The 18,876-nt window shown below is 42.3% G+C and overlaps 1 protein-coding gene across 1 annotated transcript; it reads left to right on the forward strand.

Moving 5' to 3' along the window:
• Positions 1 to 1,929: 1,929 nt before the first annotated feature.
• LOC144270920 (cytochrome P450 3A9-like) lies at positions 1,930 to 17,506 on the forward strand. The gene is made up of 13 exons (XM_077827876.1): positions 1,930 to 2,000; positions 3,903 to 3,996; positions 4,512 to 4,564; positions 6,863 to 6,962; positions 7,548 to 7,661; positions 7,984 to 8,072; positions 9,074 to 9,222; positions 10,051 to 10,178; positions 10,980 to 11,067; positions 13,959 to 14,119; positions 15,326 to 15,552; positions 16,634 to 16,796; positions 17,408 to 17,506. The coding sequence occupies exons 1-13, from the start codon at positions 1,930 to 1,932 to the stop codon at positions 17,504 to 17,506; spliced, it is 1,536 nt and encodes a 511-aa protein (XP_077684002.1).
• The last annotated feature ends 1,370 nt before the right edge of the window (positions 17,507 to 18,876 follow it).

The raw sequence follows: 18,876 nt of genomic DNA on the forward strand, positions 1-18,876 counted from the left end.
CTCTCTGTTGTGTACTCTCAATAATTTGTTCACTTCAGTCTTGAAAAAAAATTCAGTCTGGACCCCTGAAATTACCCACATACAGCATCTTCCATTGAATTTACTGAATTTGGTCCTTCATTTAACTTGATCAAAGCTTCCGTTCCTACTGTAAAATGTATTACAAATAATACGACTCCTACCTAGTATTTTGGTTAAGTGGATCACTTTAGGGCAGGGTTATTAATCTGATCACTAACCACACAATGTTGCCATTTAATCAATAAAGCAGGGCAAAATTCTGAATGTGGGAGAGACCAAGGAAGAGCCATACGACAATGAACAAGATGACTGCAATGAAAGTTGCACTATTTAGACATTGTTATTGACACTGTAGGCACTGCTATGTGCTAGGCACTCTGTGATATGAGCCCTACTTATTGTGTGGGTTGCAAGATCAACCACTTAGTAAGGTCAAACTGATAGGAAGAGATCCTCAAGATAAGAGGTAGGCATCTCACCAAATAAGGGTAAATCCATCCTCATCATCGTTTCCACTCATTATACTCCACACCTGAACGTAGCCATTATATGAAGAACATACCCTCATATGTCAATGTCTGTACTTTGACATGCTCACCTTTTACCCCCGATCGGGGATATTGCAGATTATGTATTCCTTATGCCATCTGATCCTAAACCGAATTTTGCACCCCTTGATAATCTGTACCTTATTCCCTGATAACCAGAAACTTCTATGCTTAAACTCTGTACCATTTTTTTATTTTAATATCATCTTAATAAAATTATTAAATCTCTTTTCTTTCTATCTTGTAAGCCACTTAGTTAAGTGATTCAAACAAATGTGATAACAAAAACCTCGCCTAAGGTTGTAAATTCCAAGCTGTAAAGCAAGTGCAGCTTGCCCCTTAAGAATCTGCAGCCTGCTTGTATCATTTCTCAGGGTGAGAATCTGGTAATTCATATCCAATCTATTAGTATATTAAGCTTAGTTTGCATTTTTTGTTTATTTGCTAGGTAATCTGCTTTGATCTGTTTGCTATCACTTATAATCACTTAAAATCTATCTTTTGTAGTTAATAAACTTGTTTTTGATTTAATCTAAACCAGTGAGCTTTGACTGGAGTGCTTGGGGAAGATCTCTGCTTGGTTACCACAAGTGTGCATTGTTCTCTTCACATTGAGGGAGAGGCGGACCGGGTATTAAACCCACATACTGGCCAGATTTGACCAGGGCAGGACGGTACTGCTCTGGGGTCCTAGGCTGGGAAGCTGGTGGTTAGAGAGCCTGTGTGTAACTGCAGCTGGGTGTGTCCCTACCTCTGTGAATGCTCGTGAAAGTGCAGGCTGGAGGGCTTTGCATCTTGTCACAGCAGTACAGTGTGAAAGGGAGCCCAGACCGGTGGGTCAGAGGGCTCAGTGGTACCCCAGTTCCAGCTGACAGCCCCGGGGAGAACCCATCACACTCTCTATGTAGGTATGTTGTCTTTTTATTGTCACTTTGACATTATTTATTTCTGTTTAGGAGCCCATTGGGTGGTTCCTCATTAAAACTAAATATTACACAGGAGGAACTTTATCAAGAGAAAACTGGAATAGCTGACTGTGTGTATATTAAAGAACTTGTGCTGAGGATCTTTGTATTCCTAGAAATTACATTATAACTTTTGTCATGAGCTATTAAAGGTAACATTACCTGTCTAGATTGGCATTTTCACTATCTTTGGCATTCACTCCACCCTTTTGATTACATAAAGGACCAGCTCAAGTTTCATTTGGTCTCTGAGCCACGTGATTAGAGACAAACAGATAAAAAGTTGCGACACTGTTCTTTCCCTAGTCCCAAGACTGATCAGAGCAGAGAGAGGGAAAAAAACAACAACTGAGAAGTTAGACAGAGAACAAGAAACTGAGAGGTACAGAGCTAAAATGAACCTTCTCCCTAGCTTTTCCATTGAGACCTGGGCTCTCCTGATTGCACTGCTGTTCCTCCTGATACTGTAAGTATAATTCTACACTTTGCTTTTCTACTTGTGCTCTTTTCAAATTCTTGAAGGAGAGCCACTGTTAATTTAAATGTTACTGGTCTTTTCACAGAATCATATAAGCGTAGGGCTGGAAGGGACCTCAAGAGGTCATCTAGTTCAGTCCCCTGCACTCAAGACAGGACTAAGTAATAACTAGACCATTCCTGACAGGTGTTTGTCTAATCTGCTCTTAAAAACCTCTAATGCAGTGGCGCCAAAACTTTTGAGAGTTATGCAATGTCTGCGCCCTCCCCAGAGCCAGGAGCAGTGCTGCAGCTCCGGGGAAGTGGGGGGAAGGGATGTGGCCAGGAGTAAGAGGTCCAAGGTTGGGGGCTGCAGCTGGGGGTGGGTCTGGGTCCGTGTCTGGGGCGAGGGCCAGAGACGGGGCCAGGGGCTGAGGCTGGGTGTGGGAGCAGAGCTGCAGCTGGGCCGCAGTGGGGGCTGGCAGTCAGGGTCACGCCCGGGGCTGTCAACAGCTCCACTCCTGCTCCCACCCTCAGCCTTGGCCCCGGGGTCAGGCACGGGGCTGGGAGCTAGCACCACAACTGGGGGCGGGAGTGGAAGTGGACCCTGGTTTTCTCACCTGCCAATGCTGTTCTGCTATTAATGGCTCGCAGGTGACTTACTGCAAGCTTGAAGTTGGTAAGGAGTTGCTGAGGGAATCTTTATATTAAGAGTGTTCCTCGCAACTACTTCCAGTGATGCAGGAAAAGCAGCACAGATACAGACTAGAACAGAGTCAGACAAAGACTGCACGTTTTTAGGTATAGAGCCTAATGATCAATGTGATCAATAGCACGGTCCATTTATTTGCTCTGCATGGGCAACTATTCAATAACATCTGCCTTCTGAAACTATCAGCCCTGTTCCTGAACTTGTTTGTGTTACTTGCATTGAGGAGCCATTCAAGGACCCTTCCGGGGGTACACTCTGATCTTCAGTTTGGGAGAAGCTGTTCACCTTCGCAGGCCCACATTTTCATATTGCAGCAACTCTGTGGCCACGCAAGACTTCTTGGTTGTCATGCTGCATTCGGTAGCTACTTGGAATTTCATTGTGGCAACAGGGATAGAACTGCTCCAAAAATACATGCCCCCACTATTTGAGTTGAAATAAACATCCACTGACTATTCACATCAGGCTTATGATTCACAATTGAGCTCTTTTGAGTCTGTCTAGGGCAGTGGTGCTGTTCAGGACATTGCTTTATTTCCTGTGCAATAAAGTCATGTAAGCCAGTTCAATATGCTATTTTCCATCCCTTACACGGGGTTTGGGATAGCCTGGATCTCAAGCAAACTAAGATGAAGGCCCTTCTGTTTGTTTTCATTGTTTGAAAATGGAATGGTTACAACAAGTGTGTTATTCTCCTGGCTACATTTCTGTCCTGTCCTACTAATACCTGTCACTTCTGTAGCACCATCAGTCTGAGGATCTCACAGCATTTTACAAATGGTGAATTGAGCCCAACAGCCCTGGGAGGGAGGCAAGGGTCATCATCCCAATTTTAAAGATTGGGAAATGGAGCCAGTGACTTGTGCTAGGGTCACAGCAAGCCAGTGACATACCCTGAAAAAAAGTCCCACATTTCCTTTCTTACAGGCCCCATGCTAAGCCCACTAGGCAATGCTAAACCCCAGAGATCGCTGTAGTACAGTGGTGAGCAAGTATACCCTGTAGATACAGGCATGCTTATTAAATAGCTTTACAAAGCACAAATTTTTGGACCACACTTTCTAGCTTCCAAAGTGGTTTCTTCAGTCCTGAGCTAATGCAAGAGCTTCACTTCCCCTGGATAGGCTTTGAGATCTTTCAGACCCAACATCACTGCAATTATTGTTCTGAAGCCTTCAGATTCTTCTGTTATTTTTACAGATATGGGATCTGGCCATTTGGTTTTTTCAAGAAATTGGGTATCCCTGGGCCAAAGCCATTGCCTTTCTTTGGAACTGTCTTGGAGTATCGTAAAGTGAGTGTTTGAAGGCTTCTCCTGGCTCCAGAAATATATGTCCTTCATCATACAATAGCTAGATTTGTACACTGCATTGATGAGTTCTCCTGTGTGCTAAGCTCTGCACTAATGCACAGGGTGTGTAGGACCCAATGCAGGATAACATTTCTGTAATGCAGATTATAGTGTGAAGGGTAAGGTGAGCCCCAGGGTGATTGCCTAAAACAGGTGAACACATGTAGGTGGCTGGATTGCTGTCACTATTAATTGAATTCCTTGCAAACAGTTTACTTACAGACTCCTTAAACTCAAGCATGATACGCCCCTAGAATAAATAGATCCAACTATGTTCTTGAAGGATTCTATCCCTCACAAAGACATTAGGGGTCACACAAGTCTCAGGAGCTGCGCACAGGAGTGCTTGGCCTGGCTGCTTCCTCTAGATGTTTAGTCCCACGACAGCCCCATTCCCAGCCCCTCCCCTGGAAACCCTGCTTCTTTTCTAATTCCATTTTAACATTCTCTCTCTGCAGGGTTTCTTGGAGTTTGACAGTACATGCTATGAGACATACGGGAAAATCTGGGGGTGAGTATGTTGACCAACCAATACTGTTTGGTATTCTCCTCACATTATCCTATAGTCAGAATCCAAATTGGAGGGTGAAAAAAATCCACTGGAAGAGGAGATCTCAAAGGCCTGAATCCTGTAACTGGACCCTGTTCTCCATGTGGAATCCCAAAAAGGTTAATGGAGCAGCGCCCAGATGCAAGCATCCATCCACATGGATCTGACTGCAGGATCCATGCCACAGACATGCTATGTACATGTTAATCTGAACTCTCACATGAAAGCTGTTCCATATCAGATGCAGACTGCCAGCTTCTGCTCCCACTGAAGTTAATGGCAAAACTACTATTGACATAAAAGGAAATTTGTAACTTAGAAGTCCAGTTCTCCTGGACTGCAAATTGTAAAGGCAGGTATATGTATTCCAGATACGACACAGATATGCTGTTATTGTACACAGATCTCATTTCTACCAACTCTGTTTCTGTCTCTAACCCTGACCTGCTGAAGCGTGATACGTTTGCGTTACCGCTGCTCTTATTCTGCACTGGATATTCCCTACATTTGCCACTGCGGTTATTACTTGGGCTACATGATCTGGTATCTTCTGCAATCTATCCAACTGGCCCTTATAACATTTTCCCATCCATTCAAAAACCCATATTTTACCCATATTTACCCATATTTTACCCACATTTACCTTACGTCCGTTATAGGATAATAAATCTTGAAAAATCTGGTCTTAAAACCATGATTTAAAACAAGAATTCAAGCCAATCTACAGGTGTATTTCAGTGCAACCTGCTGAAAAGTTTTAAGTACGTGAATCAAAAGGATGGAACAAATTTACTGCTAACATCATAACAAGAGTATAAGAGTCCGGAAACATACAGTGCAAAAAGTGAAAGTGAAGGTACCTACTGCCTTTAGGATTCAGTAACTCTGTGTTCAGTACCTCTCATTGATTTTAGAAGGTGTTTGGCCTTCTACAGGATTGGACCCTTTCTTGAACGTTTGTAAAAAAAAAAAAAGCTCACGAAAGCTCATGCTCAAATAAATTGGTTAGTCTCTAAGGTGCCACAAGTACTCCGTTTCTCTTTCCACATTGTGTGATGTTACTGTGACATCCTGCTGAACATTATTTGCTTATGATAAACCTTTTGTTACAATTAAAGTTATGCATGACACCACGTGAGGGGCTTGAATCACAGAAAAATTGGTACTATTGATCGTTTGGTTTTGGAAAAGATTTTCCAGGACAAATCTTTTACAGGAAAAATCCTATTCTAGGTCCAGTGAGAGGGGAGGGATTGATTTGAGAAAAATTGAAAGGAAGAAATGTTTTACTTGGGAAAATGAGGAACTGTGGAGAGCTGTCTACATGCATTTGAAGGGCATAAGCACCAAAGAGGGAGAGGAGTTTAGGGCGGCAGACAGAAGTACAACTAGGAGGAAAGGGATGAAATTAAATGAGCATCACCCATTTAAAAATGACACCTTGGCCTGAAATCTTTTACTTACTAGTGATACCAGTAGCACCCAGATGACTATAAATGAAAGAAAGTCAAGAAAAAACAGTATTTCTCTCTGTAGCTTCAGTTTGTTAACTATGTGCGTTTGACAGCACTTTGTATATAGCCATTTTCACCATTTCCCCTGGATAGTCAGTTCCTCCTATTCTTTGTGTGGGTCTTTAATGCAACTACAAGAAACAGAAAACTTATTTAAAACACAACTGTAGTACTGTAAGCATAACAGGGGGAACTGGGAATGGGTGTAGCACTGCACCTAAAACTCCATTTAACTTACTTTTTCTGAAGTGACTAAAATGTGATGCTGGGTCTCTTTCAGAAAAGGTACAGGTAGGCTGTCTTTTGGGGATATTTATGTGTGTGTGAGAGAGATTTTTCAGACAGGCATAGTCTCTCAGAGGAAACATTCCTGCAGTGGCTGGAAAAGGCAGGAATATATGATGACCTGAAGGCCTTTTCCATCTCTAATTTCTATGATTCTGTATATCTGTATTTCTAGTCAGTGCACTTTGCTATAGAAGCTAATAAAGACTAGGACTTGTAGCTATCAGAGAAACACCAGTTTTTCCACTGAATGCATCCGATGAAGTGAGCTGTAGCTCACGAAAGCTTATGCTCAAATAAATTGGTTAGTCTCTAAGGTGCCACAAGTACTCCTTTTCTTTTTGCGAATACAGACTAACATGGCTGCTACTCTGAATTCAGGGAGGAAGGAGCTTTTGTTTAACTCCTGACTTTCACTGATAGTAGTTAATCATGGATTTTTATTTCTTTTCCCCCATAGGTTTTATGAAGGCAGGCAACCTGTGCTGGCTGTCGCAGATCCTACAATAATTAAAACCGTGCTGGTGAAAGAGTGCTTCACCACCTTTACCAACCGGCGGGTAGGCTTGTAATCATTAATATTCATCAGAAAGATGCAATAAAGCCATAAGAACATCAAATACTGTAGTTAAACTCTGTAGAGATACACAAGATTTCTTTTGGAGATGCATTCAAAACGAATGCACAGCTGGCATTAATTTAAGTGGCCATTGCATTTCCCTAAAGGAACAAGGGAGCAGGGGGACCTCACCTGGAACTGGATCCCCTGGCTCTCAGAGAAAACTGTTTGACTGCACTTTAAAAGCTGCTTAGGTTGTTTATTTTTATTTATTAAATAAAAAAAAAAGTTCTTAGGGCAAAGTCAGCTCTCAGTTACACCAGTATAAACGAGAGCTGAATTCGATTGTGTGTGTGTGCACCCAAGCGCATGCGCACAGTCTGAGTTAGTGTGTGTACATTTGTCTCCCCCAGTGCGTGTAGAGTTGGTGTCTTCTTGTGGGTATATCTGCCTAAGTGTAACAGTGTGGGGAAGTGTATGTGTGTGTGTACATGGGGCGGGAAAAGGATTGCTTTGTGCACTCTTATGTTTAATAGAGAAACCCAATAGCCTCTTGACAGCTATAAACTTGCCTTTGTCACCCCAGAATTTAGGTCTAGTGGGAGTGCTGGAGTCGGCTGTCTCCATGGCTCAGGATGAGAAGTGGAAGAGAATTCGTACTGTGCTCTCTCCAACCTTCACCAGCGGGAAGCTAAAGGAGGTAAAACCCAGAGGACCAGGCACACACTAACCCTCGGGTCAGTGCACAGGTGGCATTCAGGCTGAGATAGTTATAATGGTCTGGTCTCTTCAGTCCGATTCAAATGATTAAACTGGCCTATTTCATTTGTGCCTCCTAATGTAAAAAAAGAAAAAGAAAGAAAGAAAGGAAAAAGGAAGGATTAAAACAAAAAGCCCCTGACAGTAGAAACGGATCAAGTCTGTAAGTACTAATGAACCTCCCCTCTGCTTCTCAGAAGCTAGGCTTAACGAAGAAGTAACATTTGGTATGTTTAAGTCATGTCCTGTAATGTGTATTTCAGATGTTTCCCATTATGAAGCAATATGGGGAGGTTTTGGTGAGAAATGTTCAGAAGAAAGCAGAAAAGGATGAGCCTGTGGAAGTTAAGGAGTGAGTAACTCTTCCAGGAACAGGAACAGCAAATCTTGTTAGCAACTCTTTGGTTCATTCATTACTGGCAATGCAGGTTGTTCTTTGGATGAACCAGACTTCTGAAGTGATGAACAGGACTATCTGAAGGGCTAAAATGAATTTTAAAAGGGAAAATAGAGGTTAAATCTCAAGAAAATCTCCCTGGGGTGAAACCTGTGGAACATTCTCTCAAGGGAACTGGTGGACGCCCCAAAGTTTGGCACATTTTAAACTAGAGTGGAAAAAACACTAGAAAATATAGTGTAGGGAACAACCCTGCACTGGCAAGGAGTTTGAGAGGATGGTCTAACAGACCTTTATTATCTCTGAGGTCTGCTATTTAATACATGAGGACCAAAGCCGAGATTTTTAGGTCAGGCAAAACATCTTTGTAAAGGTGCGCTTCCATGAAAGTTCTTAGATGGTGAACTCTTTGGGGCAGAGACTGTGTTTTTTTGCCTGCGTTGACCCAGCATGTTTGGGCACTACCGGAATACAAATAATAAATAAATAATAAATAATATATTATTATTTGATTTTTATTTATTTTTCACAGCTCATTTATTCTACCACTTGAGCACACAGATTTAATATCAGCTGTCAGCAGAACTAGGGCTCCTAGCCTCTTAACAGGCCACAGCCACTTGACAAGACATTCACAGGCCCTTGAATAGGTCTGATTCCACCAGAGGACACACACATAGGCCAATATATTACATTGTGTAATATCCAGAGCAAGGCTACCAGATTCTAGATTCTGAGAGCTGTAGGTAAAACTTCATGAAACTCTATTCCTTTGCCTTTAGATGTTCTACTTGTGTTGAGTACCTTGCCCCCTCTTTACAACAGCATAAAGAAAAGTCTCATGAGAGTTTTCTGTTCTTTAAGGAGATGCAATATAGGAAGGGAGGGAAAAGTTGTAATTACCTATTTCAAACCTTAACTCTCCTATCTGTGTTCTGTTTTCTGTCTTTTCTCAGCATCTTTGGAGCCTATAGCATGGATGTTGTTACTAGCACTTCCTTCGGTGTGAACATTGACTCCATGAACAATCCCAAAGATCCTTTTGTCAAGGAAATCAAGAAGCTAGTGAAGTTTGACTTGTTTCACCCACTCTTCATTTTGATACGTAAATTGTCTCTTGCTCACTAAAAATTCCATTTCAAGTGTTTCGTTTGGAACCGTGACTTCAGCATCAGAATCAGACAAGTGGTCTATCGGTTATACAATACAAGTAGCTATACCTGAGCCTATAAGCCAATGACTAGGCAACTTTACTGCCAAGGATAAAAGTCTCAAGGGTCACCTTAGACAAATTCTGCTCTAACTTATACCCATACAATCCCACGGATGAGAATCATCTGGAGTTATGCAAGTGCTAGTAAGCTCAGAATTTGGTCTATAGGTTGTGGGAAGGATCACAATGCTGTGGGGAAGGTTTGGAGATGTTTGCTGGGACATGAGACGTTAGTGAATATCAGAACGTTGAGGTCAGTCTGAAATGACTGGAAGAATTTCAAAACTTTTAGTTTATTTTCATTCTGGTCCATATCGCTGTAGCATTGGTAGTGCAAACTGGAGGAATGTCCTGCACTCGGAATGGGACTCCCCAGTCTCAGTGACAGCGCCTCCAGTCAGACGTGGTGTGAAATAGTGGAATGCTCCTTTTGCTTTCATTTACATTTAGGGCTAAATTATATCATTTGTGCAGAAACCTGAGAAGAGAAGCTTGGAGCCCATCTGCCCTACGAGGAACATGGTGGCAGACAGGCCCTCAGTGAGCTCCCCAGTACACAGGAGAAATGATCAAACAAAGCCATCATTTAGATGCAGCCTCATCTTTCTAATAAACATTTCAGTTGTTCTAATTAATATTTTACCATAGATATCTTAGGAGAAATGGACTTCTATTCCCTGGACCTTGCTTCAATCACAGTTATTTTTGTCTCCCTTCTAGTTGTATGCCCGTTCCTCATTCCCCTTCTTAAGAAGATGGATGTGAATTTTTTCCCCAAAGATGCCACAGAATTCTTCACAAAGTCAATCGCCAGAATGAAGGAGGACCGTGAAAAAGAGGCCAAAGGGGTTAGCAGACTCTCCCAGTCATGATGCCAGAGAACATTCTCTATTCAATTAGCCCAAGAGGAAAACACTTACTTGCTTGAGTTAGAGTCCAGCAAAGGACCACAATAGTGTGTGAAATCTCAGGCTATATCAGGGTAAAACCCATGCAAACTGGATTGCAGTTTGGGTGTGCAAAGATTACGATTTACAGAAAACTACCCATAGGAGTAGACTTGGAGAGCTGGAGCAGACAGAGGGAGAGACTCCACTGAGCAAGCAGTAGAGCTGTGTACCAATACACAATGCAGTGTCACTGATATTGTGGTATTCAGGAGCACAGTCCCCAAAAGAGGCGGTCTTCACTCTCCAAAAATGACAGAATCAGATTTATCTCCCTGCTGGACTTCACCTCCCCCAGAGTAATTCTGTTTTAAGGGAGCTACTTGAAAAAGTCACTTACTGAGATGTAGTTATTACTTTCCCCTAAAATTGCACAGCTACATTAATGAGGGTGCTTTGCAATGTGGACAAAAGTAGTTTAGCTCTGCAGTCGTCATTCCTTGCGACAGCAAGAGACCAAGTCTGCTGTCTTGACTGACATCTCTCTGGGACTGGGCAGATGGAACCCTCCCAGAAGCGTAAGAGTTTCATGTTTTGACCCACTGTAACAAGAAAGGCATTTACATTCTGCTGGGTCCTCTCTGGCTACTACTGGGGACTTTAAAATACAACCTTTATGTTTTGAGACCCATCTCTGTGAGCCTTCCCTAGGGGATCTCTCACCAAACCAGCTCTCCACTGAGCAGTTACTTCTTTTCCCAGGGCCGAGTGGATTTCCTGCAGCTGATGATGGAATCCCAGAACTCTAACACTAGCTATGAAAGCAATGGGGTTACTCACACATATAAAGGTAACACCATAAAAATAGTCGTACTTGTGAGTGCCTTTGGGGGCTGCTGGAGTGAGGGGAATAGGAACAGGTGTCCTACTGGAGAGGAAATAAATGGTTCATCCTGCCATCTGCAGCTGGGTAGAGGACTCGTTGACTCACCTGGACTATACATACATTTTTGTCCAGCACAGAGTTAGATGGGGACAAGTGTTCATCCCTTTTATGTAACACTCTTTCCACAAGTAGAATAGAAGACATGCATTCCAGGCCAACTCCTGCCGTATAATTGTTAGCCTTGGCCAGTGAAAAATATGGAGTTGGTACCTGCCAATATGGTAAGAGGCAAAAGCCAGCTCTGCTCCCCAGCTGTTCGTTTGCATTGCATCACTATTCACAATTCTTTTAAATACAACTGCTTCAATATCAGCTTGGTTAGAAGGTTTCAGAGTAACAGCCGTGTTAGTCTGTATTCGCAAAAAGAAAAGGAGTACTTGTGGCACCTTAGAGACTAACCAATTTATTTGAGCATAAGCTTTCGTGAGCTACAGCTCACTTCATCAGATGCATACTGTGGAAAGTGTAGAAGATCTTTTTATACACACAAAGCATGAAAAAATACCTCCCGCCACCCCACTCTCCTGCTGGTAATAGCTGATCTAAATTGATCACTCTCCTTACAATGTGTATGATAACCAAGTTGGGCCATTTCCAGCACAAATGATCCATTGTCTACAGCCAAGCTCTGCGATACAACCGCATTTGCTCCAACCCCTCAGACAGAGACAAACATCTACAAGATCTCTATCAAGCATTCTTACAACTACAATACCCACCTGCGGAAGTGAAGAAACAGATTGATAGAGCCAGAAGAGTTCCCAGAAGTCACCTACTACAGGACAGGCCTAACAAAGAAAATAACAGAACGCCACTAGCCATCACCTTCAGCCCCCAACTAAAACCCCTCCAACGCATTATTAAGAATCTACAACCTATCCTGAAGGATGACCCAACACTCTCACAAATCTTGGGAGACAGGCCAGTCCTTGCCTACAGACAGCCCCCCAACCTGAAGCAAATACTCACCAGCAACCACATACCACACAACAGAATCACTAACCCAGGAACCTATCCTTGCAACAAAGCCCGTTGCCAACTGTGCCCACATATCTATTCAGAGGACACCATCACAGGGCCTAATAACATCAGCCACACAATCAGAGGATCGTTCACCTGCACATCCACCAATGTGATATATGCCATCATGTGCCAGCAATGCCCCTCTGCCATGTACATTGGTCAAACTGGACAGTCTCTATGTAAAAGAATAAATGGACACAAATCAGATGTCAAGAATTATAACATTCATAAACCAGTCGGAGAACACTTCAATCTCTCTGGTCACGCGATTACAGACATGAAAGTTGCTATATTACAACAAAAAAACTTCAAATCCAGACTCCAGTGAGAAACTGTTGAATTGGAATTCATTTTCAAATTGGATACAATTAACTTAGGCTTGAAGAGAGACTGGGAGTGGCTAAGTCATTATGCAAGGTAACCTATTTCCCCTTGTTTTTTCCTACCCCCCCCCCCCCGACGTTCTTGTTAAACCCTGGATTTGTGCTGGAAATGGCCCACCTTGATTATCATACACATTGTAAGGAGAGTGGTCACTTTAGGTAAGCTTTTACCAGCAGGAGAGTGGGTTTGTGTGTGTGTGGGCGGGGGGGAGGGGGCGGGGGGCTGGGGCGGGGTGAGAAAACCTGGATTTGTGCTGGAAATGGCCCAACTTGATTATCATACACATTGTAAGGAGAGTGATCACTTTAGATAAGCTATTACCAGCAGGAGAGTGGAGTGGGAGAAGGTATTTTTTCATGCTTTGTGTGTATATAAAAAGATCTTCTACACTTTCCAAAGTATGCATCCGATGAAGTGAGCTGTAGCTCACGAAAGCTGATGCTCAAATAAATTGGTTAGTCTCTAAGGTGCCACAAGTACTCCTTTTCTTTTAGCTTGGTTAGAAATATCCTTAATTCTTCTCAGCACTGGGAGATAGCAGGTGTCCTGTGACATTTATGGCTTGGGTTAGATAAGCTGAAAATGAACCACAGCAAACTTGGCAGGAACCCATGTTTTGCTTTGTGTGTTCTGCATACACCAATCAACAATGCCAGAGGTTACAAAGCAATCATTAGTCCCTGTTTAATTTTCCCACCAGACCCATGAGCCATGCCTATGGGATAATAACAGTAACAATAATAATAATAATAATAATAATAATAATTAGTGATTATTATTATTATTATTAAGGCTAAGATTTTGTCAGGGATATTTTTAGTAAAAGTCAGGGACCGGTCACGGGCTTCCATTAATTTTTCTTTATTGCCATTGACCGGTCCCCTGACTTTTACTAAAAATATCCCTGACCAAATGGGGAGCCCAGCTGCGGGGTTCCCACGCGGCCTGCAAAGATTGGGCAGTTGCGGGGGCGCTCTGAGCTCCAGGGTCCCCCTGTTCAGAGCTCCAGAGTAACCCTGCCACCTGCAGTGGCCAGGAGATTTGAAGGATCCCCAGTGCCCATGGTGGCTAAGAGCTCCGGGGTACCCCTGCAGCCGCTCGAGCTTCTGGGCCCCCTCCCCGCCACCTGCAGCCACGGGGAGCTGCGGGTCCTTCCTGCTGCAGCGGGCGGTCGGGGGACCCTGCAGCTCCCGGCCGACAGGGCTGAATTTACGGAGGTCGCTGGAAGTCACAGATTCCGCGACCTCCGTGAAAATTTTTTAGCCTTAATAATAATAAATCGTTGGCCATCTATACTTTTATAAAATACACAATGTGCAAAGAGTGCAGCCTATGTGCTGTAATGTTTGGGCCTCAACTTTTCTACCTGTTTTCCTCTCTTCTCACAGGCCTGACTGATACTGAGATTTTGGCACAAGCGCTTATTTTCATTGTTGCTGGATATGAGCCCACCAGCAACTCCCTTTGCTACCTGGCTTACAAGCTGGCCACCCACCCTGATGTGCAGCAGAAGCTGCAGGATGAGCTAGACTCAGTTTTACCAAACAAGGTAAGAGAATGTTGGCTGCTCAGTGATTGCACAGAGCCTCTTTAAAGCCAGTTTCTTCCCTCTAGTTAAGTCCAGTTAAGGAGACTGTTCTTTAAAGACGTTAAATACATTGCTAAAAAACTACCATTTAATAAATACTGACGCTGCTATCCTGTGGAAGCTCTTGATGGGCACACTTTAAGAAAGTTCTGCTTTCACTAAAAGGAGAGCCAATAACTTGCTTCCAAAATGGCATATGTTCATTTCAGGTGTGTTACATAAAGTACCATGTGTAGAATATACCACTGCAATCTTGCAAACTCCGCACCATAACTATTACACGCATAATAGCTGTTGTGCATTTCTCAAAATCTCCAGATGATATATGATGGGAAGGGAGGCTGAGGGGATGGTGAACACGGATAACAGTAGCCTGGCAATACCAGAGATTGCGAATCAGTCTTTAGTACAATTTTTAAATCCCTAATCTCAAACCCACACCAGTAACTCTGCCAATGGGACAATAAAATAAATCCTTACTGAGTCATATATGTATATTATACCGATATATACAGACACAGAGACACACACACGCAGACATCTTGTTTTTCTAATATCTCCTTGTCTATATATTTTCCCCATACTACCCTTTTTGCTACCTATTTATCTCTCTCATCAGAATTCACACACTCCGCAAGGGGCAAATTACCTCTAGTTACTTTAACTTGCTAAACAACAATGAATTGTTTATGAAGCAGTAGCAAAGGGAAACAAGGAGCAATCAGGAGTAGATAGTTACGCTCATGGAAAGGAGATGCTAGATGGGAGACATGGAGTATTCTTGGAACAACTCAGGAAATTCATACCATTATTCATGGGTACTCATATTATGGTGTTCGTGATCTCTTACACTGGACTTCTACATGTTTCAAGAAATGCCACTTTTCAAAAATGCATTGGCCATACCAGGAGGCTCAGAGAATTGCTGATTTTAAGTACAAACTTTGTTTGCAAAAATGGTCAGAGATTTTCAGTAACTTACATTATTTAGGAAAGGAAAATTAAGGTGAATTCTTAGGTTCACACTGAATGTTCAGTTCAGGATTGAATGTAGAATGTGCACTGTAACAGATGAGAGGTGAGGACATGATGGTTTCCACACTGATCACATGGAAATCTGATCTAGACTCCCACATACCTGACAATCTTTTTCCCATTCCCCTGAAGGCTCCTCTTACCTACAATGCCCTGATGCAGATGGAGTATCTCGACATGGCAGTGAATGAAGTCCTTAGGCTGTTTCCTCTTGGAGGACGACTTGAAAGGGTCTGCAAGAAAGACGTAGAGATAAATGGACTGACCATTCCAAAAGACACTGTGGTTATGATCCCACCCTCGGTTCTGCATCGTATCCCAGAATACTGGCCAGAACCAGAGGAGTTCAGACCGGAAAGGTACAGAATCTATATCAATACGGAATGAGCAATATAATTATCTCTTTTACCGGTATTACTTCATTCCTAAATATCAGTCTCTTACAAAGAATTTCTTGTTGTGTTTAATCTTAACACCTGTTTGCCAATACAAAAGCTGGAGAGGATTCACCATTGTGAAGACACACCACTCATGAGTCCATAGTTAAGGCTGAGTTGAATTTTGCACTTACAGCAGGGATTTAACAACTCTGTTAAACATGAAGAATACAGCATATTCTCCTCAGAAGTACAGCACTTCCTCTCTGAGTACAGAGTGAGCTATCTGAGATTGTGCAAGTACATTGGTTGATTAATTTAGGAGTTAAAATTAATTTAAAAAATTGGTCCTTTTGAGAAATTTAGCACCCATTGTCAGACTATTTCTTTCTCCCATCTCAACAACAGAATAATACTGACACTTCAAAACTTCCCATATAGTCAGAACTCACTGAAATCTTTTCTAGAAACTACATTTGAAAACCATTAGGATTAAAGGTAATTTTTCCCATTAGTATTCATCACTGAAAGTTTTTCCTTCAGAAGGGGTTGGCTGTAGAGAATTCCACGTAGAACTGCCCTCTTTCAAACTGATACCATCTCCCACTGGTCTCAGTGGGACTGAGGTCATACTTGCCCACAGTTAGATGTCATTTTCAAAATGGCCACCTATCTCCCATTGTTCCCAATAGGACTGAAACAACAGGCTGCTCTTAACAAAGATGTCTGCTGGCTTCACTCTCTCAGGAAACAATGGGAAAGAAATAGTGGTCATTTTGAAAGAGTGGAACTCACGATGCTGCTAGCCTGGGTGCAAAGAACATAATCTAGGCTTTGAACTCAGATCCTCCGCCTCACCCCACCCCAAACAGCTGAGGGTCTGTGTAACTATTAGGCTGCTGGGATAACCAAAGATGTGCTAGTTATAAAAAAGCAAAGTTTCTCTAACACACAATCAGAGGTTCATTTAGAGAGAGAGAGAGAGAGAGAGAGAGAGAGAGATACTTGGCCTTCTTTTTCTTTGCTTCCCTAATTTCTTTCTTACACTTGTGACTGGAATCAGGTTCAGTAAAGAGAACAAAGAGGTCCTGGATCCATACACATACCTGCCCTTTGGAGCTGGTCCCAGGAACTGCATTGGAATGAGGTTTGCTCTCCTCTCCATGAAAGTTGCTATCGCCAGTCTGCTGCAGAATTTCACCTTCAGACCCTGCAAAGAAACCCAGGTGAGAAACCCAGATTAAATTTGAAAACTCAGATGTGAAAACCAGATGATTATTCCCTGGCAAGAGTGAATTAAAAACAGTTTTAAATACTTTATTTGGGTAAACAGGTGGTAGATGGTGACAAATGAAAAATAAATGTGCAACACAGATGTTAGAGCATAGAAGTGTAATACATAGCAGATTGTATATTGCATGCCTGTGTGAAGTATACAGTATTCTAAAATATATCATAGGAGTTATTCTATTTCCCTATTCTAAGGGAAAAAATAGCAACCAAGGAAACATTACAGGACAGAAAGGAGAGGAAAGTGGTTAATCAGCATTAGTGATGCCTTCATTCCAGTACATTAGTCTGGGCCCATTGGGGATGGATGAAACTTCCATAACAAAACCCCAAGCAAGGAGTAAACTCTCCTGGACTGGGGCTTTGATAGAAAACCAAAAGTATGTCCAAGTTTGTAAAACTTATAGTAACGGTGGGGCAGGTTTTGAGTGAACCTGGACTGGATTTTGGGCAAACAAGAGAAAACAAAGGCACAATATCTCTTTGATAATCTGTGTATATTTTATTTGCTGGGCTACAAATGTTCTTTTCTCTGCTAATGTTGCAGATCCCGCTCAAGCTGAATTCCCGGGGATTCCTGATACCAGAGAAACCTATTGTTCTGAAGTTAGTCCCCAGAGCTTATACCTCACACCCAGAGGAGTAAGACCCAACAGAGTTCACAGCAGCTCTCCAGAGTACCAGCAGAGGCTCTACATCATTGGGTCTCTGCCACAAATGCAGAAGAAGAACTTCCGTTCATTCCAAAGGCATTTACTGAATATCTACATAAAAATTGTGACTGTCAGAAATGTAAACCTGGACAGTGACTGTAAATAGCTTTTATACCATCTACGATTTAGAGAATGTATATGAAGGAAAAATTCTACTGAGGCACAGCTCTGCTTCTCTGACTCCCTTCTAGTGAGATTCCTCCATCTGGAGAGGGAATTACTGTATCATACAAGAGGCAGTGGGAACTTTTTTGCGGGAAACAGAAATCACTAGAGCTACTGGGGGCAGGGGTGGGTGAATGCCAAGAGTTTTGTGAGTTGTACTGATATTTGAAGAAGTGTGTATAAACTGTTGGGCTGTTGAATTTACTGGGATGTGGTGAGATTATCCTGGAAACCAAATCCCTCTTGGGCCATATGTTAATGGAACAAAAGCATGTAACCTGTACAGAGAACAGAATTCATCAAATGTTTGTGAAAGGGCTCTCTGTTGTGTACTCTGAATAAGTTGTTCACTTCAGCCTTGAAAAAATATTCAGTCTGGACCCCTGAAATAACCCACATACAGCATCTTCCATTTAATTTACTGAATTTGGTTCTTCATTTAACTTGATCAAAGCTTCTGTTCCTACTGTAAAATGTATTACAAATAATACGACTCCTACCTAGTATTTTGGTTAAGTGGATCACTTTAGGGCAGGGTTATTAATCTGATCACTAACCACACAATCACAGGTTTCAGAGTAACAGGCGTGTTAGTCTGTATTCGCAAAAAGAAAGGGAGTACTCGTGGCACCTTAGAGACTAACCAATTTATTTGAGCATCCGATGAAGTGAGCTGTAGCTCACGAAAGCTCATGCTCAAATAAATTGGTTAGTCTCTAAGATGCCACAAGTACTCCTTTTCTTTTAACCACACAATGTTGCCATTTAATCAATAAAGCAGGGCAAAATTCTGAATGTGGGAGAGACCAAGGAAGAGCCATACGACAATGAACAAGATGACTGCAATGAAAGTTGCACTATTTAGACATTGTTATTGACACTGTAGGCACTGCTATGTGCTAGGCACTCTGTGATATGAGCCCTACTTATTGTGTGGGTTGCAAGATCAACCACTTAGTAAGGTCAAACTGATAGGAAGAGATCCTCAAGATAAGAGGTAGGCATCTCACCAAATAAGGGTAAATCCATCCTCATCATCGTATCCACTCATAATACTCCACACCTGAACGTAGCCATTATATGAAGAACATACCCTCATATCTCAATGTCTGTACTTTGACATGCTAACCTTTTACCC

Source organism: Eretmochelys imbricata, chromosome 10, assembly GCF_965152235.1.
Source record: "Eretmochelys imbricata isolate rEreImb1 chromosome 10, rEreImb1.hap1, whole genome shotgun sequence".
NCBI classification, from domain to species: Eukaryota; Metazoa; Chordata; order Testudines; family Cheloniidae; genus Eretmochelys; species Eretmochelys imbricata.